The sequence below is a fragment of the Vanacampus margaritifer genome, chromosome 9, assembly GCF_051991255.1.
Source record: "Vanacampus margaritifer isolate UIUO_Vmar chromosome 9, RoL_Vmar_1.0, whole genome shotgun sequence".
Taxonomy (NCBI): Eukaryota; Metazoa; Chordata; class Actinopteri; order Syngnathiformes; family Syngnathidae; genus Vanacampus; species Vanacampus margaritifer.
In genome coordinates this window covers 8,010,771-8,036,471 of record NC_135440.1, presented here as the reverse complement: position 1 = coordinate 8,036,471, position 25,701 = coordinate 8,010,771, and the positions used below count along the sequence as shown (strand labels likewise).

Here is a 25,701-nt window from a genome sequence, read left to right as displayed (position 1 = left end):
TTTTGCTGTAACAACAAAATCACATGAACAGAACACGATCGTAATTAGGAGTTTCCAAGTGTTAATGTCCATCTTTCCCATAGCACTTGAAGGCAGGGTTTGGGATAGATGCCACGGATTTCCGACTTCCGGGTTTCACACATCAGCGCTGTTTCCAGCCACTGCTGGCCGCGTTCCAACACTCGCACCCCAACCCCTGCGCCCCCCAACCGCGCGCTGGCCAAAGGGCGGGAGCAGGCACAGAGTCTCAGCTCTCTGAAATGCTTCGGACAACTGAGACAGACACCTGACACTACACACTTGCACCCGTTGATGGGGGCACAACCGAGGGGCACAAAGGCGGAAGCGCAAGTACTGGGACATAGCCCACATGTCGCAAACCGGAACCGAAAAACAAAGCTGATGTGTGAAAACCCGGAAGTCGGAAGTCCCGCCTCCACCGTGGCATATACCCCATAGTTCAAGTATACTGTATTAAACAAACAAACATTTTAGGGTGAAAGTCAACAACAAAATCTTTAATGTGTTGTATATTCCCCCAGTAGTTTAAACACATCATTCTGCTTCATATTGTGTTTGTGGAATATGAATTGCGCAGCAAAATCCAGCCATTTTTATTTATCTCAGGGGGCAGCCATTTTGCCACTTGCTGTCGACTAAAAATGACATCAGAGCTGCTTAGGGCTCAGTTAAGGACCAATCACGCACAGCTCATCAATTTTGGGAGTTTGGTATTGTGACATTCACAAGCTGGGCCGTGATTGGTCATTACCTGAGCCCCAAGCATGTCTTTTTCAGTTGACAGCAAAATGGCCGCCCCCAGATGGATAAAAACAGTTGGATTTTGCCACTTTATGCATATTCCACGACCACAATATTAATCAGAATACTATGCTTAGACTGGTTGGCTGCACAGAACATATTGTAAAGAAAATTTTGTGGTTGACTTATTTTATCAAGAATGGAGTTGACTACCTAACAGTAGATCTCCAAGTTTATACTTAATACTAAAAAGGTAAAATGTGCCAGAGTAAGTTATCTTTGTTATCTTAACTTGGATGTGAACTTGTGTTCTTAAAAGTTTATATTGAGCACCTTAGTACCAATACAGATGTGCTTAGTACCAAGGATTAAAACTGTATACTGAAGGTACTTTTATTTGATTATATTTGCCATAAATTTAAAAAAAAAAAAGAAAAATGAAAATGTCAAGCAGTTGTATTGTACCCTGCACATAGATTTCCTAAATGAAAGCAACTCAACTTTTTGGGTAAAGGCCAGTGATATGCCATTAACTGTTGATGGTTCCAGACAGTTAATGCACAACGGATGGTGTTGACATCGAGACATATTGATCCACATGTGAGAGCAATAGGTGCCCTGGGCCATTTTGGGGTATTTGAAAGGAGGGACAAGCAAGGAAAGCGAGTAACGCAAAAGTTTCTCTCACACAGACTCGCCTGAGGAGGGACGCTGAACACTGAATGCTGACTGGTCCAGTTGCCTCCATATTGATTCCATACTGGAATGGCCAGTGGGCCAGCCAGTGCCTCTGGTACTGACTGTCTGACTGTGGATCGATTAATTAACGTCAAATCATATTTAATTCTGACCTGACAGACACAAACTAGTGTGAACTTTTTCTTGTGGCTGGCTGTCAACACGTTTTGTGGGCGTCAAATTTTCACAGCACACTTGTTGACAAAACAGGACGTCATTAAATATGACCATAAATTACTTCTGACATTTTCATTTAATATAATTTACAAACCTGGTGCTCATAAAAATAAAATAAAACTCTTGATTGTCTTTGTGTGCCATGACTCAGTTATAAATATGGAAAATCAGGTACAATTTTAAAAAGGTACAACATTGATATAAAACAAAACAAAACATTGCAACGTAATCTACATTTAGCACACTTACCAAATATTTCCCATTTACACAGCATGGTAAGTATTTTTAATTTATTTGCAACTTCAAACGTTGCCCCTAGAGGGCACTATATTACCATGAACAAATGTCTCGAAAACGATTTGCTGAGGAATCTTCAAGGTTGCTGACTTCTAACTTACCTATTCATGTAACAATTATACATATATTATATATATATATATATATATATATATATATATATAAACTCATCAAGTTACTTTTAGCAGAACTAAAATGCTTTCTTAATTCTCTTGTTGCCAATGTTCTAATAATTTTATATGAAAACCACTGTCTAATACTGTACTCATTACATAAGAGTAAGGTTTGGACAAAGACAAGAACAATCAAAATGATTTTTAATCAAAATATTTTAAAATACTACAGTAGATGGCATAATCCCAAAAACAATTATAATATTACAGTGCAATTTCACAAAACTGGTGCATTATTTGACAGCGGTTTCACACTGCAATGTGACAAGTCTGTGGTTCAGAATTAAGACATTCTGATGAAGAAGAAAAAAATTCCACCTACATTATTAACCTAAACTGAATTACTAAAATAGTCTCAACTACCAAAACCTCAGTGATGAAAGTAATGCCCAACACAATGGAAACTTCTTTCAGCATCATCAAAAATCCAAAAGTGCTTTTATGCCAGTGTTGTTACCATAAAATTCCTACAATTTTTTTTTTTATACAATTATGTTTGTATGACCGTGGTTAACTTGAGCTCCTATGAGGTTCATGATGTCAAAGTTTACAAGACTGAACTGTCATGCTGTCTTCTGGCCAACGGTACGAGTCGGCAGTAAAGTCATCATAGTCAGTGGTGAAAATGAGCGAGCGCACGTATGCTTCTTTGTCAGACGGCTCTGGCTGAAGTGTGGCCATGTTGTGCTCATAGGCATATTCGATTATCTGCAACACATAAAAGGAACAAGGAATAAGCAAAGCGCACCAAAGGAAATGTCAGTGCACATGAGCTGAACTCTCACCTTGACTGCCAGCACAAGGGAGACCTCCCTGATGGAGCTGAGAGGCGGATACAGTCTTCCCTCAAAAAGGTCCTTCTCTGTCACTAGGTCAGCAAGAGCCTGTTTTACAGGCAACACACAAATTATCACCAACACAAACAATCATGTTTGCCCTTAACCCTATAAAGCTTGAACCTTGAAATATATGAGAGAAAATTCGGATTATTTGTAAATATAGTTTTTATTGGTCCTTTTGAACACACAAATATAATAAAAAAATAAATAAAAAATGAAAATATGACTTGATTTGTGTGATATTTGATACATCTGGTCACAAAGCTTTAAATTCATACATTTATAACTATCAAAAATATAATAATAAACAGACATATCAAACATATTAGTATTTCCAAAAATCAGAAAGACCACTATTAATACGTATAGGTGTCTCTCCTTTCTCAATTGGGGCAAGGTCAATGGAAAAGCCATCAGCTGGGTGATACTGCCCCCTAATGGATTATCCGTGCAATGCATGTGTCAGATCATATACGTCAGGGCTTTAATGGGGAAAAAATATTATACTGATGAAATAGAGGGCTCAAAATGTCTTGTATTTAATAATACGTTTGGCGTATGAAAACAAACATGCCAAGACACATCCTTCCATCCATTCTATATAGCTCTTATCCTAACTAGTTGTAGATCACGTGCTATGTAAGTGCCCTCTATGTAACCATTATGATCACATTGGATTTTTCTCTCTTTTTTTGGATTATGATGGGTTTTTCAGCCAAAGTACAACTAGTAACCCATTTGTGTTGATTCGGGCCTCATTGGTTAAGTGGTTAACCAATACACAAACGTGGATTTTGGTTGCGAGTCCAAACTCCAGGCAACGCTTGAGCAAGAATATGACCAACATGACTCATGCCATTTTATTTATATATTTTTATTATAATCCTTAGTTTATATGCTATTTGTTTTTAGAGAAGTCTGTTTTTCTATTATGTCATTTTTGTATTCTTTCATCACCATTATTAGTAGCAAACTTGCCGATCCCAGCTGATGCTGAGACGCACACCAGTATTGATTATTCAACTTTTTAAAACTCAGCCCTACTTCTAGCAGTCATTAAAATGTTGGATATTATTTACAAATTTGAAAAGAAATTAATTTGCCATTGACGGCAAAAATTCAATCTTAATACTATTTCTATTAGTATAAGATTTTTTTTCCCACTTTTGTTAACAAGAGCATGAAAACCTATCATTTTTTTTATTGTACATTTAGAACAGATATAAAATTTGTGATTAATCGTGAGTTAACTATTGAAGTCATGTGATTAATTACAATTAAAAAAAAATAACTGTATGACTCCCCTAATTTTTTATAATCTTTTAAAAAATATATTTTATTAGGGCCATCAGGTGATTAAACTTTAAATGACTTCACTACTTAACAATTAATCACAAATTTTATATTTGTTCTAAACGTACAATACATTTTTTCTAGGTTTTTATACTCTTGTTAACAAAAGTGGAAAAAAATGTGAAACTAATGGAAATAGTTAAAATTAATTTTTGACGTCTATAGTCGTCAATGGCAGTAAATGAGTCAACAGTGGCAATAATGAAAAAATTGAGATGCTGTTAACAAAAAATAAATAATAATAATAAATACATCAATTATGAAGACCAACTGGCCTTACTGAATGGGGGAAAAAACAGCATAATTTTGAGAATGCTAAATAAAATAATTCGCTAAATGAAAATGCTCGAATTTAGCTTTACATAACTTGTTGCAAATGGAAATAATAATCCAGTGAAAGGGTCTGGCTGGATTCAGTCTTTTTAAGACAGGCGGTCTTATTCGAGGCTGCATCGGTGTGCTTATGTGAATGTGCTTTTTATTCAATGTATACCTGGTGGTGTCAAATGTCAATGCTACCTCTGCGGCAGTAAGGAAAACATCTTCAGTGATGTGTCGAATAGCGCAGGCGATGACCCCGAGGCCCACACCAGGAAAGATGTACGCGTTATTTCCTTGACCAGGGTACAACGTCCTCCCCTCAGGTAAGGTGACGGGGTCGAATGGACTGCCGCTGGCAAAGATGCCCCTGCCCTACAGCACAAGGTCAGCATGATTATCTATTGAAATGCAGGACGTGCATTTTCCACATAAAATGAGCGCAAGCATGGATACATTTGCACAATACCTCTGTGAAGGTGTAACATTGCTCTGCGGTGCATTCGGCTTTGCTGGTCGGGTTGCTGAGAGCAAAGATGATGGGGTGCTTGTTGAAGGACGCCATGTCCCTGATAATCTGCTCCGAGAAGGCGCCAGCCACAGCTGCCACACCTGAAACAGAAAGCCAGTCATCAACAACAACAGGGGGTCCTCGGTTCGCAGGCACGACAAAACACATTTGGACGTTCCCAACGGCAGGCAATGAATGAGTTTTTTTTTTTTTAACTCTTCTTCATTTGGCCTTTTATATTTAGATTCTTGCAGTGTTTTTTAAATGCAAATATTTACGGTAATTAGGGCTATACTATTGTATTAATGGTGGCGCCGGCAGACTAAAACACTATTGGAAGTACTACTGGCCCACATTTACAACTTAAGCTCAATCCCCTTCACTCCTGGCTGTTTTACTGGATTTTGACTGATTTTGCAAGGCCCACAGAATATTGTGTTCTATTGCAATATTGCAAAATATGGAAACTACCAAAAGAAGGACTATGTCTCTTCTTTCAACAGGAAAATAAAGTATATTTCCATCTGTTTCCGTTTTGCAGCAATTAGCATTAGAATATAGCCAAGTTTCATCATTATTTACAAATCTATTTAGAATTCTGAATAATGGACTATATGCCACGGAGGAGGGGGGACTTCCGACTTCGGGGTTTTCATCCATCAACTTTGCTTCCGTTTACGGTTATGACGTAATTGGCCGCGCCCCAATACTCGCATGAATAGTTTTATGTAGCCTTTTATACTGCAATGACATCTGTGCCGACGGGCGGGTGAAATGACTGTAGGCGCTTTTTTTGCGGCGGCAGTATTTGTCCACAATAGTTGTTATTAACTCATTCACTGCCATAAATTCATGAAAAAAAAGATTATTAAAAATTAGGGGTGACAGGCATCACTTCACTAGTTAACTCACGATTAGTCACAAATTTGATGTCTGTTCTAAATGTACAATAAAAAAATTATAGGTTTTGGAAAAAAGTGGGGAAAAAAATTGAACTAATAGAAATAGTTCAAATATTTTTTTTTACGTTTATAGCCGTCAATGGCAGTGAATGAATAAAAAAAAAGATTATTAAAAATTAGGAGCGTCAGGCGATTACATTTGTAATTGTAATTAATCGCATTACTTCACTAGTTAACTCACGATTAATCACAAATTTTATATCTGTTCGAAATATATAATAAAAAAAAATAGGTTTTCATACTCTTGTTAACAAAAATGTTAAACTAATAGAAATTGTTCAAATACATTTTTGACGTCTATTATCGTCAATGGCAGTGAATGAGTTAAGAATAGATCTGGAACACTGAAAAAATTCCCATTGGGCAACCTGGCTTGTTTTATGTGCTGCTAGGGGCGCTTGTTAACAAGTGTGGGAAAAAAAAGTTAAACTAATAGAAATAGTTTTAATACATTTTTGAAGTTTATAGCAATGGCAGTGAATGAGTTAATATGACTTATTGCATGAGGCTTTTTCAAGATAAACATTCAATAAATGCTTTCCATGGGAAATGGGGGGAAATAATTCTGAAAAAAAAACAGGAACCCACCCTAAAAAAAATAAAACTCTCTCTCTGTATATATATATATATATATATATATATATATATATATATATATATATATATATATATATATATATATATATATATATATATATACCGTATATAGAACCATGAATATGAAAATCCACGAGATTTGTAATATCACCATTCACCACGAGATGGCAGACATGGCTTAGTTGCACTTACACCAGGTCTTATAATGCCCTTTACTATGTGTGTAGGCTTACTTATTTAATTTTTTTTCAGATTTGGAATGATATATAGGAGGAATATAGTACACCTCAATAGTACAAAATTTTGGAGGGTGTTGTTTTTTGTTAAAAGCAACAGTTTTGTGCCATCCTTGAATGGATTTTTTATGCAAGGAAGCCCATTGCAACTGGAAAAAAAAAATCACAGTATATGGTCATTTTGTTATTTTCTACAAACTCTTTGACGGCGGGTTCAGATAGTGGATCTTTTATACATGCATTGAGAAACATATTGTGAAAAATTCAATGTATTAGGAGCACAAATGTTGGTATTTTGGCAATATGCACATATTTTGTCCATATCAAAAATAGCATTTTTGTCATACAACTGGTTAGGAAGTTTGTTGTATGTGCCCCCCGAGTAGCACTGATGAAAAATTGTGGCCCCATCCAGCATTAAATATGCTCATCCCTGTATAGACTATGGCACGCTCTGACTGAGGACCTCATATATAATCTTTTCCAAAATTTCAACCACTGCTAGAAGGTGCCATAGCCTACTTCATTGGCGCCACACATGCTTCCAGCGTCATCAGTGTACACACGACTACAAAAAGTGTTTTACCAATGAGAGCTGTGGGTTTCAGTTCACGAACCACATCCTCCAGGGTCCTCATCTGCGGGTGCTCGTGAGCAAACCTCTCCTTCTCATGCGTCAGGTGATCTCGACCCTTAGGGATGTAGACAATGTCAAACAACAGGACAGAGTAACGGTGGGTGATCATTGACATGGATGTTGTAGCAATTAATTATTTAACCTTGAAGGTTCTCTTGGTGCTTACAACCAATGTAACGATACTGCATTTGAATGTGCTTGCCAAATATTTGTGAAAGAAAATTTGTAGAAGAAAAGCAAGGGGGCGGGGGGGGGGGGGTTAATTGCAAACTGTACCGAGGTTAGATGGTGTACCTATATGATGGGAGTATTTCAATAAAGACACCTTGACAATGAGGCCCTTGGAATCGACCATCCAGATCTTTTTCAAACTGTCTTCCTTAGCAAGGCCCTCTTTCTCCATGGCCATTGTAATCAGCTCCGCAATCCCCATCGCTGCCTAATACAAACATCAGGGAGGTAAGAATTTTACACTGATTATAAAGGTGTGGATGGACAGACACACAAATGGATACGTATGGCAAACCCACCTCCCCAGCACCTTGGAACACAACAGTGTGGTCACTCATTTTGCCCCCGGTGATGCGAAGGGCCGCCAAAAGTCCAGCGACCGCTACTGCAGCAGTGCCTGAGGGAAATTACACAGCAACCGTTCAATGAAATACATGGATCGTATATATTAGCTGCAGTCGTACAGTTTGTCAATTATCTATCTGCACTATGAAAACAACTTTTCATTTGCTTAATGCCCCAGAATGTATAAATCTGAATGTCAAATTGTTGGTCAAATTAAAATTGACCAGAGATATTTGTTTAGACAAATAATGTAGACAAAATAATTTGTATACATGCACTTAAAAGGAACCCCATATAATGACAAGTTTACTCTATATTATTTATTTGGTTGTTACTAACATAACTATGAGATTATTTTTTCATAAATCAATTTCAGTTTAATACATTTTGTAGAAACTTTATTTGTAAGTACGCCGCCAATTAGCGTTCCCGAAACTCTCAATTTGCAAATATAAATTGTTCCTTTTAAATATTTTATTACAAACAAAGTATTGGAAATACTTATAAAAATATTACAAAACATATATTCCACAAATTTATATGTGTCAAGATAATAGTTAATTTAGATGATAGATGTACATTTTCTAAAACTGCTCAAGAAAGTGTACTGATTGTCCTTTAAGTATCAGGTTCTGGAATGATATAGAGAAATGTATTTTTCAAAAGACTAGTCACACTATAAAGATTGAGGGGGGAAGTATTATTACTTGGTTTACACACAAAGATGATGATATTTGTAATATTGTTGGTCTTTTTATTTTATTAGGGAAATTTCATATTCAGAAAGCCAAATTTCTCAAATTTAATTCATGCTTTAAAGTATTTTTGGTTAATATTAGTTATTACATAGAGTCTCTTAAATTTGTAAAGTATAAGAAAGGTCATAAGATTTGTGAAAATATTTTCTAGTTTGTTTAATTGAAGTCTGTCATTTTTTCCCTTTTTTAAATTTAAGATTATCATATAAATTTGTAATTGCCGTTACAATGTGATATTGAACTGGAATGTCTAAGTGCTTGTATGTATATATATATATATATATATGTATATATATATATATATATATATATATTATTTGTTGTTACATTGACAATGATTTATCACAGAAATGTCAATTTGTATTCTGTCAATAAAAAAAATAAAATAAAAAATAAGGCAATTAGTTTTCCTAAGGAAAAAACATGCGATCGGGAGAGTCACCCTCCCCCACGCCGTGCTCTCGTCATTCACCAGACGTATTCAAGAGTTTTGATCGTCCCTTTCTGATCGTCCCTTTCTGATCGTCCCTTTCTGATCGTCCTTTTAGGAACGCTACAGAGGCTTACCTTTCTTTCCTTATGTGTGTTTCACATTGCTCGGCAGAGAGCCAGCCGCCTATTTACGTCACTACGCACTGATTGCGTTGCGACGTAAATAACAATGATAAAGTTTCTACAAAATATATTGTACTGGAAATGATTTTCGAAAAATGTATCTACTAGTTATGTTAGTAACAACCAAGTAAATAATATAGAGCAAACTTGTCATGACAGTCGGGGTTCCTTTCAAACAAGTGGACTCATAAGAAGCAAAAGATTAGCAGTTTTCGTGTGCCCATCTACCTTGGATGTCATCGTTGAATGTGCAATACATGTTTCTGTACTTGCTGAGTAGACGGAAAGCATTTATGTTCGCAAAGTCTTCAAACTGGATCAGGCAGTCTATTCCATACCTGTAAAAAGGAGGGATACATTTAACACTGTTGCAGAAAAAAATTATGCCACATGCTGCACATGCTGCTTTAATGCAGTCCTGATACGGCATTCACTTGAAAAAAAAGTCCTGTTTTTCTGACAAATTTTTGGGGGGAAATTTGTTTTTTGAGTATTTTCAGTATTTTTTTCCCTGTTTATTTTTTTAAAGTTTTTTTTTCCTGTTTAAAAAAAATATATTTTCTCTGTTTTTCTGAATACATTTTTTTCAGTTTTTTTGAGTAATTTTTCCCTGTTTTATAAAATAATTATTTTTCAGTTTTTCTGAATATTTTTTAAAGGGGTTTTCCCTCACAGATTAGAGAACAAACCACAATACAGTATATACATTCATTCCTTTATTGAGAGCCAGTAAGTAAAGTGTGCGGGAAAGTGTCCGCTTCCGCTATTAGCAAGTCTGCAACAAGTCACTTGGAGTTCAGAGGTAAAAAAAACATAATACTCCGAAAAAAAGAACACCAGCTCTGTTTTACGGAATATTTTTTTTCTTCTGTTTTTTTAAATAATTATTTTCCCTGTTTTTCGGAATATTTTTTTTCAGCCTGTTTTTCGGAATATTTTGGGGACAGAAAAAATATTCAGGAAAACAGAAAAGAAAATACTCTTGCCAGAAAAACAAGTTTTTTTTCTTCTTTTTTTTTTCCAAGTGAATGCAATACGCTTCCGTAGAAAAATGACTCAAAAAACAGAAAACAAATTGGGGAGAAACACATCTTAAAAACAAAAAAAGAGAAAAAAAAATGACTCCAAAAAACAGAAGCTGGTGGAGTATTTATTTATTTATTTTACCTCTGACCTCCAAGTGACTTGTTGCAGGCTTGCTAATGGCAGACACCCTCCCGCATACCTCCAACGTACATTTAACTGTGTCACTTAATGGCTCAGTTAAGATAAGTATGTGAACTTGTCAATCGATCTTATCTGATTTTAGTCAGCTAACAGTTAAGTTTCAACAGAAGCGTATTGCATGCAGAAAAGTGTCCGCTATTATGGGTCTGCAGCAAGTCACTGGAGTTCAGAGGTTAAAAACAAAAAAAATAAAAATAAAAAATGACTCCTAAAAACATCTTTTTTTCTGAGTATTTTTATGACAGAAAACATATGCAGTAAAACAGAAAAAAATATTCAGAGAAACAGAAAGAAAAAAAAACAAAACTCCCCCCAAAAAATTAGTTAGAAAAACAGAGGAGTTTTTTTTTTCCAAGTAAATGCAATATACTCCCGTAACTCAAGTCAAGCTAAATTATTTATCAAACTAACATGAATAAAACCACTGGACACTGTTTAAGCGGACACCTCCTTCCCCAATGATGAGTTTCAACGGAGAGGTACAAAATGGAAAATGAAGGGGAAAAAAAGAACACAAAGCAGCGTTCAACAAGTTGGTCCTAAAACAACCAATCAAATGTTCAATTTAGAAAGACAGAAGCCAATGTCAATAGCTTGTAAAAACGTCATACCAAAAAAATAAGCTCAGTGTTATGAGCCATGAAATTAGATTTCGAAGCCAAATTTTGTTGAAGGAATGCCAAGTTCCCATGCCTTTCACCAGATGGCCCATCTGGTAAGGAATTTACAGAATGTTTGCAATAGGCCGCTCACTCTTCACGATTAAAAGCCTGGTGGAGTTGGGGACATGAGAAATGAAATAATGAACTGGTTAAAGGTGTGACTCTGATGACCTTCTCCTGCCAGAAAATCCAATGTCAAAAAGATACAAATAAAGAGACGTGACTAGCGGGTATTGTATGGCCTGATGTCAAATGTATGAGTGGTTTACTTGTAGTGTCTAGTGTTCTAATCTAATTTGATGCTTGACCCAAAAATAGATGAATAAATAAAAATGTTTGTGTCAGTGGGGCCTGGGGTGGATCGCAGGCATCCACAGCACCCCCATTGAGGGGCATCAAAACGAATATTTGTCTAAAACATCTTATTATGCTGTTTTTGATTCACTTTCCAAGTTCCAAAGTGACCACCCTGTCTCGTCCTCAGTCCAGGTTTCCATGGTAACAGCATAGCATAACTGACTGTCAATATGAGACTTTAGAACAGTAGCTTCTGCCTAGCAACAAGTGTTTGCAAATACGTACGACATGATTGGTCCATTACTTGATCGCGGGGTCACAGGGGTCAGCTGCAGCCTATCCCTGATGATTGTGGGAAAGACCTGCATGTGCACCTTGCTCATGTGCTGTGTTTTGTGATGAGAAATAAAATTCACAGCAATGTTGCTGGTTTATGTTGCGATAAAGTTTTAATGTGATATTCATTATAGTTTTAACATTATGATTTTTGCTATCCTGAGATTGACCTATTTTGTCACGGATTGAATGAAATGTAAAAAGTCTGTAATGCTGCTCTCATGTAAGTCAATTACAGAAAATGACCCAGCAAGGATTTTATTTTATTTATTTATATTTTTTTTTTACAGGTTTTTGTGTGTGTTTCAGTTTTCCTCATTGGTTTCATCAAATTCCGGTTTTGGTTTCGGCTCTTAATTAACATTTCCATGCCATAATAACCAACTAAAATATTAATTCCTATTAAAATATACAAGAGTTCCCTTTACATTGACATTTAGCATACAGGAGGTGCTGCTTCATCGGGGAAAAGTGCTTGACTAGCCAGGTCAATCACTGGACCTGGCCTAACCCTAAAAATATTTTTGGTTAAGTCATTGGGTCACAGGCTTCATGCAGTTATTGCTACGCCAAATAATAGATGTTATTCACTTTAAGTTAATTTAATAATGACCATTCCAATACTTCTGCTCACTTGAAAAGCGAGTGGCTTCAAACAAAAGGTGCTCTGACATCTAGACGTAAATATCATGAAATAAAAGCTGGAATTCTCAACTCAACTTTTGTCCCATATTCATCTATTAATCTGAAACCCAAATGTCTTACACCAAAAACTGTTCCAATACTTTTGAGGTGGGGACTTCTGGCTGGCTGGGAAAATCTTGGGATCTCCATGAGGAAGTGGCTAGAGAGGGAAGTCTGGGCTCCCCTGCTTAAGTTGCTGCCCGTGCGACCTGACATTGGATAAGTGGAAGTGAATGAATGAATTCACGACCTCGGGCAGCGACAGGTTTTCGGGAAGCAATTTCATATTTTCTTTTCACGACTGTTATTTCCTTTTTACATTGATGCCTGTCTGCATTTGTAGTGAAGATATGAGACAAAAATATCCCAGGCAGTAAAATGCGGACAGAGTGAGTCATTCCCTATTAATGCTGTGTTTGTGATTCATTTATTTTACATCAGGCACATTATTGGCCAGCTATAGATCCTATGATTTAAAATGATAATAATTGAGTGCTGTGTTGGTGCTCAGCAGATGTGTGGAATTCATTTGCAGTAGTCATTGTTTCCTTTTTACGTTGAAGCCTGTCAGTGTTTGTGATCAAGACATCAGAAATATCCCAAGCAGTGAGAAGCAGACATAGTGAAGTGAGTCATTTCCTAGTACAGACGCTCCCCTACTTACAAACATTCGAGTTGCGAACAACGGTACATACGAACATTTCTGCGCGTGCAGTATGTCGAAAAATGTTTGGAAAGAAATGCTGTAAGTTAGATTTTGTATTGCGCGTAGTGCTTCTTTCCGCCGCTAATACCGACGATTGGCGCTGTGAGAGCTCATTGGAGGCTGAGCAACGTGGCGAGGAGGAGGAGGAAAAAAACGCCGGTCCCCATGAAGCAGGAAATAACTTTTGAAGCCGATTCCAGCGACGACGAAGAATCTCTCATGATATAAAATCCTCCTCTTCCTCCTCCTCCATCATCTCCTTAAGCATCGAGTACATCTTCCAAAAGTAAGTTAAACTTCATTTTATTTATCTTATTACGTACATGTACATACTGTGTGTGTCTCTCTCGCTCTCTCGCTCTAACATACGTAGTACAGTACAGTACTGTACGTATTCTCTCCATTTTATTAAGTTTTTTTCAGTACAAACCAATGCAGGTTACTTGAACAAGCCTTAAACATACTTATATAAACCTTCAATATACTTATATAGGCTTTAAACATAAATTATAATACAAAATATAGCACTGAAGCAACTTACGAACAAATTCACCTTACGAACGATCGTCGGGAACGTAACTCGTTCGTAAGGTGGGGAGCGTCTGTATTGCTGCATTTGTGCTTCATGTATTTTATGTCAGGCACCTTGATGGACAGCTAAGGCCTCTCAAATGTTTATTTTCATTTAAATTTTGTTGCCATTTGCACATTTATTACTGTATGAATATATTAGATAGCTTTTTAAAAAATGGGGTGCTCCACCTAATGCTATGTAAATTGAATTAAAAAAAAAACACAAAAAAATATGTAAGATCTTAGAGGAGTTGATAGGCTTAGTCAGCATTGTGTCATCTACTATAGTAGTGGATTAAATAACTTATTTTCAACACACACAAAAATATTACATATTCCATGGTTAATGGTGTAAAAAGTTTTAAAATAATTTATCTTGGTGTCATTTTTATCACAAAAACCTGCTATCTCCACTGTAGATGACATGGTTCGGCGAGATCAACTTTTTTGAAGGGAGACGTGTTGAAAATAATTGAATTTGAAAACGATTTTGAATCCCTTCAAATTCAGTCGAAAAAGAGAGCACAGAAAGACAGAGGTTTTTGAAAACCTATAAACAATAAAAATACCGCAGGTCATGTTTCAGTGAGTGAGCAACAGAGGTCATGCAAACAGGGGCAGATTACCCCCAATGCTCACTACACACCTGAAGTGCTGTCAGCCCAACAGGAGGTGAAATCCTTTGTTTTCATAATCAGTATAGATGAGGTTGTTTTATTTTTCTGTCTCTCATTTATGTGCTATTTGTATTAGTTTTGTATTAAAGGCAAATGTCCTGAAAAGAGTGCCATTGGGGTTTCTCCTTTAGCAGCACTAGAAGAAATTCTAAGACTAAAAACCTGGCCGTCAACACAGCAGTCGCGTTGTAGAGAAAATGTGTTTTCTATCAAGCGGAACAGCTTTAAAAGCACTTTGTGTCTCCAAGAAGACAAAGGATAATGGGACAAAGAAGGGCACTATAAACTTTTTATTGTGTTGGCCCTTTTAGAAATGGAGAAAGGTGCTGACCTTTTGCTGGTTTAGCTTCCTACTGGCAAGGTCACCAAAGTTCACACGCAACCGATATGAAAGGGTCATCAACAGAGGAAGAGGATTTTGCAACTCTTTTCCTGATTCAGTTAAGACAAAAAATGATACTGTGTATTTGTCAAACGTAAGAGTTATCTTTTTTAGGGATAAATGACAGGGTAGGAAAGCTTAGTCACTTAAACAAAAATATCAGAATGATAGACTCAAAAACGTGAAATGAAAATCTAGGCCGACATCCTCTAACCATCTAACTACTAGTGAGCTTGTGGGATTGAAGAGAAAGAGGAATACCTTCTCAGTATAGAAGCTTCTTGCTGTTGGTGTTTAACCAGTGAAGATCCAGTTATGTGTGTGTGTGTGGGTGTGTGTGTGGGGGGGGGGGGGACGACGACATATGTGTTGTTCATATTGCCTCAAAAGTGTTCAATATTTCAATAAGTTTCTGTGAAACATCTGACTTCCTTAAATGGCCGGACTGAGTCAAAGTCTCGTGCAGACCCATTGTCAAATTCCATTGAATAAAGCATGTGCAAAGTCAGGCTGTGTTTTTTTCTTTCTTTTTTGGTCACAGGCTGCGTACAATGCCAATTTGCCAATCAAGCAAATCAAAAGACTGGTTGAATTCAGATTTTTCTATTCATTTTTTTATCTGCCTTTCTGTGTAGAATTTGCATGTTTTCTCTGTACCCATGTGAGTTTTCTCCAGGTACTCTGGTTTCCACCCACATTCTAAAAATATGCCTGGGAAATTGAAAACACAAAATAGTTCATAGGTGTGAATGTTTGTTTGTCTACATGTGACCAGGCCTTCAATTGGCTGGTGACCGGTTTAACGTCAGTTGGGATAAGCAGACTCAAGTTTTTCGCTGTGCCACTGGTTTGCTGATAAATGAAACATACTAAGAACCACAATGGCTTGACAACATAAGGTCTTGCAATGCAAAATTTCTAGGAAATTAATAATGGCCTAAAATTGGTTTTATGTAAATAATCTTACTAGATTGTATCATTTAGTCCCAGCACGGCACAGTATTTAGTGTAGTGTAGCGCTAATGAAGCCACACTATATCTTCACGCATTGTACTTTCCTCCATCACAGAAACTGATATTATAGTATTTTCCAAAAATAAACCTAAGTTTTTTTTTCTCATCTATTTCAATCCTTGAGGTATTATCCAACAACTTATAATGTTACTATGGATTTTATTTGTCAACTTTATTAACAAAAATAACATGTAAATTGTGGCCATTACAAGGTCATTGGTTCTCCTGATGGTCAAGATGACGGACCAAAATCTCACACTGTATCCGAGTTTATGTGAGCATCACTTACTGTATACTGTAATTTGACTTTGTCCAGTCTGAGTTTATTGCTACTATGAAAGAAAAAGACCTAAACTGATTTGGCAGCCATGTTGTTTTGTCTGTGTGTCCAAGTCTTTGTCCAAAGTGTGAGCATCTGTCAGCGAGCCTGGTGGGAAAGCCCTCACACCAATTATTACAGGGTGAATTCAATTCTGACAAAACCTTGTTGCACACAGCCCCAAATCCTTTAATTATGACAGTATTTGAGCAAAACATAAAAAATAAATATTAAGGATAACGGCATATTGGATCATTTCTGCTTTCACACGGAAAGTGTGTCGCTATGAAACTCATCATGGCATTCAAACATATCAAAGCCTGACAAAACAATGAAACTTAAGAGAAAACCTTATTATGTAATAATATTAATATTAGGTGCCATATTATTATTAAACCCTCTGGGACGATTGTTTTCTTTATGGTATCAATTATTATCTCTCAAGGGAAAATAAAATTTACAAACTGCGCACACACCTTCTGTTGCACAAGGAGATGTCAGAGTGAAAGGGGCAAACTGAAAACAAAATGGTGCTGCACCTTTAAAAACTTGCGTGAGGTAGTTCCGGGTCAGTGACTTGCTCAAGGACTCCTCAACAGTAGTAAGGAAGCAGATTTGGGTCACTCCCACAAATAGCGTCCATTTTTCATTTTTTGAGGTAAAGGTGAGGTCATGTGCTGAGACACACACACACACACACACACACACACTCACTGCCCGTTGACTGGCATCCCCAAGAGACTAAGAGAGGCCTTAATAAATCTACAGCCCCCATTTTTACTCCCAGAGGGCCAGTATTTTTAAGCACCCATTATTATAACAGATTACATTCTTTCCTTCTTTCTCTGTTGCTCCTTTCTACTAGACATTGGTCTGTTGTCTAATGTGTATGTTGGCCTGTCTCTCTATCTTTCAATAGAAGAGCGATTACACCGCCTTCCAAATTATTATGCCAATTATTGTTATTTTTTTTTTATAGTTTATGCAAATGGTACTCAGCATAATTGTCAAGTCATCAAGTAGAATGCTTTCAAACATACCATCCAATGATAACAGTAAGTAAAAAAAAGTTTTTTTTTTATTAAACCAATTAAAAAAATAATTAAAGCTTTTATCCAGTTTGACTTCTTTTATACAAAAATATATACTGTACAAATACAGTTGTATGTACATATGTACATCAATGTGTAGCACTTGGCCTTTTAGCTGAAAATGTGATACAAAGATTCCTAGTCTTGTTTTATTATTGACTTAGTTTGAATGATATAAAAAGTTTTCATTAAAAAACAATAGTTTCAAAATACATCTTGTCTGTATATAGCTGTTGTGGCAATATGGAGTAATTGGGTTCATGTTTGTTGTGTTTGTCAGAAAAAATAAACATGTACAGTATATTACTTACAAGCCCATAGAGCTATAATCATTCACTCATTCCGAGAGCCTGTAATTATTCATTTTTCCACCAATCTGGGTACTTTTTGGGGAAAAGCACGGCTGTTCCCTGTAGTTGAGATGCTACCCACTTATTAGAGTTGTGGATTCCTTTTGCCAATTCTATTTATGTTCTTTCTTAAATTCTGACAAGCACTAACCTAGCCAAAGCACATCGGTGGCCATGATGCTTCTGTAGCGCTGTGATATGCATATAAACATGTAACGGCACTCAAATAAATCAAATGTACACAAAACTGTCATCAAGTACATGAACTCAGCACTTTGACTCATTTTAATGGTTGTGAATGAAATCTATAGCTCTGGTAGATTTCGTGCCTCTCTGATCACTATTCAATAAGGTCCGGTCATCACGAGCAAATTTGGTTATTACGCACGGTTTTGAATAGCATGTAACCCCAAATTCCACTCATAAAAGTCAAATGATTCACTGGTGAATTGTTTTCCAGACATCTAAATCCCACAAAATGTGTCTGACTGCACTACGCATTGCATGCATACAGTCGGCTCCAAAGGGCTTAAGAGAGCTGCATGTCTTAAAGTCACAGCGGCAGACTGTCAAGTGGGCAAATGATGAAGTGAGAGCCAAAATGTGCATACCTGTCTGACACAGCCTTCATAAATTCATCCAGCAGGTCATCATATGCTTGGCCTCGCACCCTCTTGTGCCTGAGCCCAATGTACAGCGGATCCTGCAACAGTGCCTGAAAAACACACAATGAAAACAATGTATTTTTTAATGCTATATTTATCATTTTAATAGGATGATTACATATTAAAACATGTAAAAATAATTAGTAGCCCAGCCATGCCACACGACAGACACATTTTGTTCTTTGAGTTTGTGGCGAGGGCTTGTGCTGCTGCTAAGCACGAAGCCTCATCCTCATAATTTGTTCTGCAATTTCATGCCTTCTATACATGTTTTATGTCCATACAAATTTCCGCAGGCAGCGAGCCCGACGTCTCTCAAAGCAATACATTTCTACTTGCACTGCATTACGCACAAATGTCGTCGGAGTTTGGACGTTTTAATCCCCAAATCTTGGCAGCTGCTTTCATGCCTCATTTGAGCAAGCATCCTTCCCTCCCCAGGCATTTTGAATATATAATTACACAGTGGCTCTATAATAAGCAAAGCATGGAGAGAGGAGCAGCCACCTTTCCAATGCGAGGTCAAGAGGCAACCCAGAACATTATTTATACGATGCTGACAAGTCATTTCCTGGCAGGCATTTATTGGACAGTAACAGGCAAAAAGTTGGCTAAGGTCACTTGTAACCTAAACAGGCAAAACGTGATCATTTGATGTGGACTAATACCGGCGCCACTTTGGTGGTCATTTCAAAAGTGATGCAATTGCATGCAATGAGAAAAGTCATGAGGAAAGCTTGCAGTGTACAAATGTTTTCACTTACAACAGTGCAAACTGCAAATCCCTACACAACTGTATAACCTCCAGAAAACATGATTTTACGAAAAGCAGACTGCTGATGTGTCACTTTATGACAACAAAAGTACTGTAAGAACACCGCAATGTCACTGACTCAGGCTTTTATGACTCAAAACTCATAATCCTGCTTACTTATTGAATTGTGACATGTATTCTGTTCCCATCCGTGCATATGCAGCACTGCTTACAATACAGATATTAAAACCTGAATATTCGGACACAAGATTAATGACATTTTTTGCAATACTTGATTTCATAAGAGTAGATTAACTAATTCACTGCCATTGACGGCTATAGACTTCAAAAATTCATTTGAACTATTTCTATTAGTTTAACATTTTTTTCCACTTTTGTTAACAAGAGTATGAAAACCTAGAAAAAAAGTATTGTACATTTAGAACAAATATAAAATTTGTGATTAAACGTGAATTAACTAGTGAAGTCATGCAATAAATTACGAAAAAATTTAATCGCCTGATGGCCCTAATTTTTTTTAATAATGTTCTTTTTTTTTCTTTAGAAAAAAAGGAATTTTATTTTTATTTTTTGTTTTTAATCTTTTTTTTTTTTTTTAAGAAAACAAATAGAAAAGATTATTAAAAATGAGGGGCGTCAGGCGATTAAATTTTGAAATGACTTCACTAGATAACTCACGATTAATCACAAATTTTATATCTGTTCTAAATGTACAATAAAAAATAATTGTAGGTTTTCATACTCTTGTTAACAAAAATGGGACAAAATGTTAAACTAATAGAAATTGTTCAAATACATTTTTTATGTCTATTATCGTCAATGGCAGTGAATGAGTTAAGAATAGATCTAGAACACTGAAAAAATTCCCATTGGGCAACCTGGCTTGTTTTATGTGCTGCTAGGGGCGCTATTCCGGCCTGTAAAACTATTAGAAAGGTAAGGTCTTTTGCGGGCCGAAACCTTGTACCTTAAAATCGTCACATTTCAGGAGACCCTAAAAAACTGCATGTTTGTTCAACCATTAACATTGCATCCTCAAAGAGAACGAGCCATTTTCAACACTTTTGATTGGTCAATAATTTGTAAAAATAACAGCCTTTAAAGTTCTGATGGGAACTTTCACTAGTTCTTTTATCTTTAATGCTCGCTATACTAATAACAACAACAAGGAAACTGCATAATTTCAGTTGAACTATTTATTGGATGCTAGGAAGATTGAGTTCACAGCTGTGGAGCCTTTCCCACTGGATGCAGAAGAAGGTCTAATCTGTCCAAAATGGTTCCTTCTCTTATACTGTTGGGCTCAGCCTAGCCCATGTGAAAATGATGTGTGACCTGATGGTCTTAGTCCCAGAGTAAAGGTAGATAGGAAGGCACCCAGCAGGTCACAGCGATACAACGTCCTAGCTCAAGTCACCTATTTAATCATTAAGAGACCTTAATCTAACAACCCACACATTTGGAATGACCAATATTATTCAGGAAAACATATGAAATTTACCATATTGGGACGGAAAACATTTGGGTTTCAGATCAAAAGATGAGTATGACACAAAAGTTCAGAATTCCAGCTTTTATTTTGTGGTATTTACATGTAGATGTGTTAATCAACTCAGAACAAGAGCACCTTTTGTTTGAAGCCACTCACTTTCAAGTGTGCAAAAGTATTGGAACAGACATTAACATTAACTTAAAGAGAATAACATTAAATATTTGGTGGCATGGTCCTTTCTTTGCAATAACTGCATCAAACCTGCGACCCATTGACTTCACCAGACTGTTGCATTCTTCATTTGAAATGCTTTTCCAGGCCTTTACTGCAGCCTTTTTCTGTTCTTGTTTGTCTCCCTTCAGTCTCCTATCCGGGATGCTCTATTGGGTTACGGTACAATGGTTGACTTTTTCGATGGTTGACTTTTTCCACTTGACGAAGTCCTTTGTTGTGTTAGCAGTGTGTTTTGGGTCATCATTTTTGATGCATGAGAAGCCTCTCCCAATTAGTTGGATGCATTTTTCTGTAAATTGCTAGACAAAATGGTTTTGTAGATTTTAGAATTGATTCTGCTGATACCATCTTGAGTTACATCATCAATAAATACTAGTGGGCCATGCAAGCCCAAGCCATGACTTTACTTCCACCATGCTTCACAGATGAGCTTGTGTATTTTGGATTATAAGCAGATCCTTTTTCTTTCTCTATACTTTGGCCTCGCCATCGCTTAGGTCGAGGATAATGTTGGACTCATCAGTCCATAAAACTTTGTTTTTCGTGGCACATCTCTGTACTTTCCAAAATCCAATCTGGCTTTCTGATTCTTTTTGCTGATGAGTCTTTTGCATCTTGTGGTATATTTCTTCTCTCCAAGTCTTGTTCCAACAGTGGATTGCGATAGCTACTCCCCCACCCCCTGCCTCGTGGCGATTGGCAGCAATGTCACCAACTGTCATCTTTGGATGTTTCTTCACAGTTCTCAAAATGTTTCTGTCATCAACCGCTGTTAATTCCCTTGGGCAACCTGTTTGATGCTAGTTGCACAGTACACCAGTAGTTTATTTATTTTTTGGGTCATTCCAAATTGTTCTCTCAGCTTCTAAATGATTTGCTTTTCTTCCATTGGCAGCTCTCTGGTCGTCATTATTGCTTAACAGCAAATGCCATTTCACCAGTGAAACCCAAAGCCAAAGAACAAGCGCTAGTATCTAATGTTTAAGCAATCAATCTAAAAGGCAACACCTGATCAATTAGAAACGCCCATAAGTGACATGTTCCTATACTTCTGAGTGGATGACTTCAAACAAAAGGTGGTCTGTCCTAAGTTGTTTAAGACATCTACAAATGTAAATACCATGAAATAAAAGATGGAATTCAGATTTTTTAAATCTGAAACCCAATACCTTCAGTATAGAAAAACAAAATAATTGACCTTGCTGTTCAAATAGACAGAGAAAGAGAAAGAAAGTGAGACCTCTCGCCCCACAATACCCACTCAAGGACATGTATAATCCTATAATAGCAGTCATTTTAATCATCATCTTGAGCTGCTACTAGCCCGCAGACTAAAACCTGTTAGGGCCCAAATGAAACCAGGCTCCGCAGGAACTCTGCCCCTCTTAAGACGCATATAGCATTTCCTTTTAGCCAATTATATCTCATTGGGGCTGTCATCTCTTAAGCATAACATAAAAATGGAAAATTCAACCACAGCCAGGCAGACTATATTCTAATCTCTGTAAAACATTCTGTAAAAATTGCAGGAGTTGCAAATAAATGTGAGTACACTTGATAGTTTAGTCTTCCAGACATATTTCCAACCCATTCTGGTCTGATGTAAGCCTAGTGTGTATATCTATGAACAAAATGAACAGTTAATATGTAATTTTAAAACTGTTTATTTAAATGGCTGGTATCGAGGCCAAGGACGATGGAATGCCCGTTGACTGGCATCACAAAGGGATTAATCGGTAATCTGCATTTTCTTTTCTGCTAAAAATCGGTGTCAGGATTAGCCTAAAAAAAATACTGTTGGGCCATAAACAGAAGTTATTAAAACATGAGACTGTTAGCAATTGAAACATATACAATTCGCTTCAAAAGTAATGGAATAGTGAGGTTTTTGTTTTTTGTGTGAATGTAGTAGTGGTAACGTCGTACCATAATTAAGAAAGATGTAACAAAAGTGCAAAAGTTTATCAGGGGATAAAGTGGAACAATTCGAACTGAGAGCAAGGAAATCCCCAGACTTAAACCCTAGAGAATATATATTATGTGCTAAAGAGGACAGGGGGAAATAAACACAGCAACTGAAAGACACTGCAGTTAAAAGCCTGGAAATGGCATAGTTTCCACTTGCACAGCTGTTGCATCAAACATTTCTATTTAAACATTCTTTGCATTTGCAGCCTTTCATATATTGAAATATGTTATTTCCTGAACCACATTAGAAATTTGGGGATTGGAGTTGAAGTGCAGCAGCTGAGTCATCTGAAGTCTGTCTTGGCAAAATAACGGACAACTTCTGACAGGCCCAGTTCATATGTGTCATGCACAGAACCCTTTAATGTCGCCACGCCTGGATACAGTACACAGACAGATGTGTAAATATAGACATGCACACTGACTATTCTTAGTCTGTTCAAAGTTACAGACACGTGCCAGACTGCCCACAGTTTGGGTGAGGGACTGTTGGTGCATGCGTGCTCTGTTTGCTGGCTGGCTGGTACTACTACAAGAGATGTGCTTTCCCAGCTGGCAACCATCAGTGACAAAGTAAAGTCTCTCAAGGGGGTTGCTTCCTTGGTAACGTGCAAGATTAGGGGGTTGATAGTTTTTTTTTAGTGTAGCAAGGCGTGTCTGGGTAAATTGGATTAAGTGATTTATCCCATCAGATAAACATTGAACTGACAGATGGTATAAGGCACAGCTTGAACTTTAATTCTTTTTGTGTTCCAATTTATTTTAAACAACATAATATCAGAGTCCTTCTCATGCATGTAGCATTGGATTGTTTTATCTTGCTGTTTACTATTGACTATTGGTGCTTGACAGTAAAATGTGTGTTTTTATTGTACACTAATTGTTCCTACTGAACAAAATCACTTAATGCACTGTCAAAGTGATTTGAAACGTAGCCCTCGTGCTTATGAAAGCACTTTGAAGTCATCAAATGAATGGCAAACTCTGCCACAAATTATTATGTAGCTTTTGCGGTTGCAGTAAAAATGGCGAAGTATTCAAATTTACGCATAGAGTATGAATGAATTCTCTGTCTGAGTTATGTTATATATTTTTTCCCCCAGAGGTTTATCCCTTTTCCTTTGACTTTGTGTGTATATGTTCCTCTCTCCTTCCAATGGCTGTATAAGGATACAAACTTTGTAGGTGAGGCCACGTCACTTAGTGGAGATGAGTGATAACAAAAAAAAAACTATAACCACAACCATAAAACGTTTACATATGAGCACACCTGTGAATTAGAGATGAAATAACAAGAGAGATGAGAATGAACAGTTTAGAGGGAGTTTAATTACGATTATTATCATCTACAGCTACATAACATTTTTTATCAGGTGTTTTTCAATGAATCAGTACTTTAAAATGATTGACTTATTTCAGTGACAATTGTGCCGTTTTCTTGAAATTACGGAAGTGTTGATTGTATTTTTTCATGGGTACTTTTATAGTCCCCTTCAATGACTGTATTAGATTCAGATTATTTTATTGATCCCTAAAAGGGCAATCCCCCCAGTTCCAACCCATCCAAGAAACATCAATACAACAATGACGAACAGGGGGAGACAGAATGGGAACAAATTTTGCACTTCATAATATGCCACACATTTTCACTGGGAGACATGATGGGGAGCCAGTCTAGTACTCGAACTCTTATACTACAAAGTCACATTGTTGCAACACATGCAGACTGTGGTTTGGCATTGTCTTGCTGAAATAACGTCCCTTTGCTTGGATGGCAGAATTTGTTGCTCCAAAACCCCTGTGTACCTTTCAGCATTAATGATGCTTTCGCAGATGTGCAATTTACGCGTACCAGGGACACTAACACCCCCCCCCCCCCCCCCCCCCCGTACCATCACAGATGCTGGCTTTTGAACTTTGTGCTTATAACAATCCAGATGATCCTTTTCCTCTTTGGCCCGGAGGACATGACGTCCATGATATCCAAAAACTGTTTGATGTGGACTTGTCAGACCACAGCACACTTGGCGTCAGTCCATCTCAGATGAGTTTGGGCCTAGAGAAAGCCGGCGGCGTTGATATATGGCTTTCTCTTCAACCTAAAATTGTTGCAACAAACTGTTACCTGCCAATGGTTTTCTGAAGTGCTCCGGTGCTCATGTGGCAATATCCTTTACATATGATGGCGTTTTTTTATGGAGTGCCCCCTGAGGGATCAAGGTCATGGCTATTCAGTGTTGCAGAGATTTCCCCAGAGTCTCTGTGTCTTTTGATGATATTATGGACGAGAGATGGCGAAATCCCTGAATTCCTTGCAATTATGCGTTGAGAAAAGTTGGTCTTAAAATGTTGGACTAATTGCTAACGCAGATGGTCACAAAGTGGTGAACCTCGACCGACACATCCTTGCTAGTGAACAACTGAGCCTTTCGTGGATGCTCCTTTTTTACCCGAACATGACAATCACCTGTTTCCAATTAACCTCTTCACCTATGGAATGGTCCTAAGAGGTGTTGTTGAGCATTCCTTAACATTTCCAGTCTTTTGTTGCCCCTGTCCCAGCTTTTTTGAAACATTTTGCAGACATCAATAATAAAATGAAAAAATAATTGAAAAAAAAAACATGAACGAAAAGAATTTGCAAATCATTTATTTATTCATTTATTTATTTATTTATTTATTTATTCATTCCAATTTAAT

General features: G+C 37.0%; 1 protein-coding gene across 3 annotated transcripts in view; it reads right to left on the bottom strand.

The window, feature by feature from the left end:
• Nucleotides 1-2,274: 2,274 nt before the first annotated feature.
• The window catches only part of me1 (malic enzyme 1, NADP(+)-dependent, cytosolic), an 86,641-nt gene continuing 63,214 nt past the window's right edge, over nucleotides 2,275-25,701 (bottom strand). For 2 of the 3 annotated variants that reach the window (XM_077575616.1, XM_077575617.1), the window contains exons 6-14: nucleotides 18,479-18,582; nucleotides 9,778-9,887; nucleotides 8,131-8,228; nucleotides 7,926-8,039; nucleotides 7,550-7,655; nucleotides 5,127-5,269; nucleotides 4,859-5,032; nucleotides 2,933-3,031; nucleotides 2,275-2,855 (exon numbers count right to left, since the gene is read on the bottom strand). In XM_077575616.1, the coding sequence (XP_077431742.1) occupies nucleotides 2,688-2,855; nucleotides 2,933-3,031; nucleotides 4,859-5,032; nucleotides 5,127-5,269; nucleotides 7,550-7,655; nucleotides 7,926-8,039; nucleotides 8,131-8,228; nucleotides 9,778-9,887; nucleotides 18,479-18,582 (1,116 nt within the window). In that variant the 3' untranslated portion in view covers nucleotides 2,275-2,687. Of the gene's footprint in view, nucleotides 2,856-2,932; nucleotides 3,032-4,832; nucleotides 5,033-5,126; nucleotides 5,270-7,549; nucleotides 7,656-7,925; nucleotides 8,040-8,130; nucleotides 8,229-9,777; nucleotides 9,888-18,478; nucleotides 18,583-25,701 lie in introns of all 3 variants that reach the window. The other variant, XR_013295319.1, reaches the window with a different exon arrangement.